A 6000-nucleotide genomic window follows, 5' to 3' on the forward strand; every position below is an offset into this window, starting at 1 on the left:
ATTTTTATGTTACTTTAACTTAATAAAAACTAGTTTAAGTTGTTTAACTTAATTTTTTAAGTTATTTCAACTATTAACAGGTCAAAACTTAAAAATAGTATGTTAAATTGACTTGCAAAACCAATTTTTTTTTTTACTTCATGCTGCACTTTTTTATCTACATTTTTGGCCCTGTGTGCACTTTTGTAAAAAACACATAATTTTTTACACCCTCAGCAAACAAATTGTTAAATGTTTTCTCATGGTCACTTTGCAATGCATCTGGTAAATAAATAGATCTAAATTTAAAAGTAGTTTGGCTACTAACATTTCCACACTAAATATACCAATATATATTTTTATGTTACTTTAAAATTACAAATTAAGTTAAATAATTTCAACTTGTTTTTCTAAGTTATGTCAACTTAAGTTAAAACTTAAAAAAAATAAGTTCAATTGACTTGCTTAATTAAGTTGTTTAAAAAAAATTTACATGCAGAAGCAGATGTGCATCACTGGTTTTTGTGGAGAAAAAAATCTGAAATGTCAAACATTGAGAAAAAAAATCATATTTTTTTTTACTTTTTATTCCTAACCAAATACACAAACTTAAAAAGTACGCCCCTTATGTCAAATCTTAATTTGTTGAAACATATAAATCATTTTTTACGCATTTGTGACCCAGTCAAAACCCAGCTAAAGTAATTTTTGGCGATTTACATAAAATCATCCTGCATAATGAAAAGAACATCTTGTGAAAATATATCCTTGATATCTTTAATATTGCTTGCATAAGATTGTCAAAAATGATTGAAATCAATCTCAGTATTAGATTATGAGGCTTTTGCCTGGATTTCACAGATTTCACACACAGTGTTTAGGTATTGAAATAATTTTTTTTAAATCAAATTAATAGTCTGGGCTTTTTATAACACAAAATTTCACCTTGTTGTTGACATGGGCACATATAGAACAGCACTCACAGAACTAAGTACAAAGAAATGTAATCCCAAATGCATGCAGTACATCACTGTTAACAAATACAAAAACACAATGGTGACAGTACTGCTATTAACAATAAGAAATTCAGCAATGAATCTCTCAGCTCAATTATGTGTTTTGAGAAATTAAAGCATCTGCTGCGATATTTCCGCTCAGAACTAATTTTATACCCACTTACATAAAATGTTTAAAAGGATTATAAAATTGTATGAAGTTGCTGTTCTGTTGCTGGCGCCCATGGTTGGCGAGTAGCTTCATGAATTAAACGCTTCATAATGAAGGTTTAGTCTTTGCAGTCATTTAGAGACGCATGTTGAATGTGTCACCTCTACCCCTTTCGAAATCTGAGTAATTAACAATAATACCTCATAACCAATTCTGCCCCTCAACAAGCCAAGACCAGCAACTTCACGATGACCTCATTCCTATTCATCATACTTTTCAGATAATCCATATTTAAAAAGAAAAAAAATCCTCAAGCTTATCTTTTTCGTCGAGAAATCAGAGCAATTTACAATAATGATAATTGCAATAAGATATGGCCACATATTTGCTGTAGCACACGTCGGAAAGCTTTTTGTTCTGGGCATATGTAAAATGTCACATTTCGTTTGAAATTACCGCTGTAGCTGCTTATGGTAAAAGACAGATTTGATTTCTTTTCGGATGCCAAGAAATTGAGATGGAGAACATCAGACGGTAATGAATCCAGAATGTAATGAAGAGAGAGATGGCAGTGATCAGATGCAGGGAAAAAGAGACGAGCCACAATGTGGGTGTAGTTTTCGCATCACCCGGCCACTTGTGCATCTTATTTGTTCAGCTCGGTCCTGGTGCGAGCGTGTGTTTCAGCACACGCATGATGAAGACGTTTAAGAGAGCCTTTGCCATGCTAAACAGTGACACTCTAAATGGCCTTCAAACTGGCAGCTTTTGTGTTGTGAAGAGGACCAGCTTCTCAACTTCAAAGGTGAAATTATGTCAAGACAAAACAACTTTATCAAACGCCTGCTTTTGAAGTCATGTCTACCTTGGCGCTTAAGATTCATGCAAACATATATCTGTTGATCTGTTGAAAAGGCCTTTCCATAGAGTTGTAAATTACATTGATCCTATACAAATTCTCCTTTGTATTTGTAAATACCTCGATTGTTTATGATAATAAAAATTTTATGTCAGGAGTCAATGACATCTATGCTAATCGTCACAAAATTTGGAAATTGTTCCTTTCATAAAGAAATGCAGAATTTATTTTGAAGAGGCGATGATCAATATATTTTTTTAAAAGATGATTTGTAAGGCAAGGATCAAAAATCAGCCACTACACTTTAAATTACTAAAATTTTTAAGTTTAATCAACTAGGATTTACAAGTCATTTCAACTATCTTGACAAGTAATGAGTTGCTGTAACTTATTAAATTAAGTTTTAGTTATATCAACTATATTTTATAAGTTACAGCAACTCATCACTTGGCAATACAGTTGAAATGACTTGTAAATCCAAGTTGATTAAACTTAATAATTTAAGTGCAAAAATATATTTTTTACAGTGATAGGTAAATGAACCAGTTGAACCAATTTAAACTCATTTGCTCATTTAAAATGACTAAAAAGATAAAAATAAAAATAAAAAGATTTTGATCTTCACATTAACCAACAAACCTTTTGTTCCCTAAAAGTCCTTTCGCATTACATTTGCGTAATTATATTACATCATACCTAATAAATTAAAGATTTAGTAGTTTGTAGTCTCTTTTTTTAGGTTCGGTAGGCGGCCTGTTAACAATATGTGAAACACATGTGTTGCTTACCATTAGTAATATTCATAAAATACTTATCATTAAAAAGTAATTCAGTCTAATTACGGATCAGACAGCACTTATAGGGAACACAGCTCTGAACATCATGCAACATTTAATACAGCTGAGTGACACTGCATCAACATGTTGCTCTACAACTGTGAATCCTTCACTGCTGGACAGAGACATATTTTCTGTAGTTAGGCAAACAGATCGAATCTTTCACTTTCATCTTATGCCTTAAAGCAACAATTGTCTTAATGTTCAAAGATGATGCGGAAGAAAAGCCATTATCAAGCTATTTATTTTTGTGGATGTTCAGCCACTGTTTAAATGTGGCCCTTTAAATGGATTTAAATGGAATATTGTAAATATTTTGTAATGGCATGCAGAATACTGTAAATACATGAACAATTTTCTATTCTTAGTTGTAAAGGTTGATTTAATCAGATACATAATTCAATTTGTTTTTCGTTTCTGTCAAATGGCTACATGTATGCCTTTATTTTTTAATACAATTACATAATTTAGTTTACAGAACTAACAAATAAGAAAGAAAATATAAAATAACTTTACTCAAAAAAAATCAATTTACAAATCTTACACAGTTATATCTGCAATTTTTTATTAAAGAAGAGCCTCCATTTCATTTTATCTTGACATGCCACTGTTAAACTGCACACTGAACTGAGTCCTGCTTATTATTCACTGTACATTTGATTGTTTCGGCTTTCATAAATATTTCAATGTTGTGTTAGTAAATACCACAAGTGCAATTCAAATACTGTAAGTAATAATATTCTATACATAATTACATGTATAACATTTCAGATCATATATACAAATATTTAAACATAAATGATTTTTCTATTTAACATTATTACAGTACTTTAGCAAAATTCACTTTGGGTTAATTCATGACTTTCATGAATCCACTTCACTGTTTTAACAGTGGCATACATGCATGCAAGGTGTGTCAGGGTATGTGCAAACACACAGTTAAAATCTGTACAGTCTGTGTAACCTTAACATTTCTTAGGCTTTAAAAATGTACAGATCATTTAAGAGACAGATTTTCCCTTTTGAAAATGTTTACAGTCCTTTGTACAGTACAATGTTTTAAAAAAAACCTTTACAGCTGGTCTCTGTAAAAGACACGAAAAATAAGTCTAAAAGTTTACTTAGTTAAAACATAGCTGTTTATATCACATATCTTATTTTACATAAAGTAAAATGTTTTTACATGGCAGAGGCAAATTTTGCACTCTGAAAAATTTAGACATACATGCTTAGAAATGTACATATGGTTTGCAAAAGTAGAGCACAGAAGTCAAGTGCTGTGAATTTCTTTCTCTCCCGACCAATGATGAATAAAGTTGGCAATTTTTGGTGGAACTCGAATTGGATTAAAGAGTCCACAGCTGTGTCCCCCAAAGCATGCTCTACATACCCTCATTTCTCTGTCTTTTTGGTTTCAGGACTGCAGAAGAGCAGGGTGCAGAGATCCACTCTTTTCCTCCGTGAGAGCCGTTGCCTCTCTCTCCATAAGCGATGCTGATCTCGGGCATAGCTGTGTTACTCCTGGTGTCATACCAGTCAAAGAAGGAACCCCACCCAGAGTTGGTGTGGGCTTAATGGGCACTGGTACAGCAGGCATGTTCTGGTTCCCCGGGTGATGGTACAGCCCCTTCACGGCCACGCTAAACGGAGGGTAGTCTGATGACACCGGAACCGACTCGGACAGCATGCCGACATGCGGCCACACGGAGTTGACCATGCCCCCGAGCTGAGCAGGCACAGGATAACCAAGGTGATGCATGACAGAGGCGATGGGCAAGCCACTGGCCATCACTCCTTTATAGTCTCGACCAATCAGGCTCTCAATGGCAAAGGGGTGCTTAAAGCTGCCACTCTGCCCGCCACTCAGCGTGTAGCTCTGGAAGTGTGAGAGGCGGCCCATGGTGCCCAGGTACTCTGGATGGCCCATGCCCAGTTTACCTGAATGGTGGTGGGCTTGATGCAAAGAATGCGGAGTGTGATGGTGAGAGTGGTAAGAGTGGAGCACAGGGGTGCTCTTGCATGCCGAATGCTCCATTCGCAGAAGCTTGAAACGTTTTCGGCGACGCAAAAAGCTTCCGTTCTCAAACATGTCCCCGCAGTCTGGATGCAGGGCCCAGAAGCTGCCCTTGCCCGGCTGGTCAGGACGGCGGGGGATCTTGATGAAGCAGTCGTTAAACGAAAGATTGTGCCGGAGTGAGTTTTGCCAGCGCTGAGTGTTCTCGCGGTAATAAGGAAAACGGTCCATGATGAATTTGTAGATGTCGCTGAGGGGGAGCATCTTCTCGGAGGAGCTCTGGATGGCCATAGCCGTCAGAGAGATGTAGGAGTACGGAGGCTTTTGGTCACTGTAGGAGTTCTTGCCTGGTCGAGGCATGGCTTTTAAATAACTTTTTTCTCCTTTTAAAGTTTTATGCAGTCAGAATTAAGCAGGCATATCTTCCGTTTACACAAAAGATCATTCACCACACCACCACAGCAGTTATGATTTATAATAGTTGTTCAGGGAAACATCTCAGCATGTCAGTCTCAAAGTCCACAGGATTAAAGGCAATAGCAAGTATGTAAATAAAAAAAACGCACCGTTTCAAAGTCACCTCTCTCGTGGTACTCCACAAGCGCGCGACACCTGAGTCCTCTCAGAGCGCGTGAAGTTCTCCCGGCGGATGCGCGCGCTCAGCTTTGACTCGCGGAGGATTCGAGACGCTTTTGTAAGAATGGCAGAGGTTCAGACCCCCTGCCAGTTGCGCTTTATTATGATGACACTGACTTTAGGACGAATAAGGGGTAAAAAGGGGGAGGGTCTGACTTCATTTGCGTTTAGGCTTTATTCATCTGTACCAATCAGAGGCAGACGTGCTCACTAATGAGTCTGATAATGATAACACATACTGAAAAAATTATAATGGGGAATAATTGAAATTATTTTAAGCGCCGAAAACTGTTTAGATTAGAAACTTTTTAAAGTTTATGGTAAATAAGAGTCTGTAAAAAAATAAGTATTGTGGAGATGTGATGTATTATCACTGGCATTAGTTTTTTTGTTATTAAAAGTAATGAGAGTGCTCATTTCAGCAAGACAGTTATTTTAATATTTTATGTAGCCTACTATTTCTTTTTTCCCCTGTGCTTTCTGTGTTATTATTATTATTATTATTTGCA

At 36.0% G+C, this 6000-nt stretch overlaps 1 protein-coding gene across 1 annotated transcript; it reads right to left on the reverse strand.

Annotated features, from left to right (window-relative positions):
• Positions 1 to 3224: 3224 nt before the first annotated feature.
• foxb2 (forkhead box B2) lies at positions 3225 to 5597 on the reverse strand. Its single transcript, XM_065247561.2, has one exon. It carries the CDS (start codon positions 5213 to 5215, stop codon positions 4256 to 4258), a length of 960 nt encoding a protein of 319 aa, XP_065103633.1. The 5' UTR covers positions 5216 to 5597; the 3' UTR covers positions 3225 to 4255.
• Between the last annotated feature and the right edge of the window lie 403 nt (positions 5598 to 6000).

This window comes from Paramisgurnus dabryanus, chromosome 11 (assembly GCF_030506205.2).
Source record: "Paramisgurnus dabryanus chromosome 11, PD_genome_1.1, whole genome shotgun sequence".
In the NCBI taxonomy this organism is placed as follows: Eukaryota; Metazoa; Chordata; class Actinopteri; order Cypriniformes; family Cobitidae; genus Paramisgurnus; species Paramisgurnus dabryanus.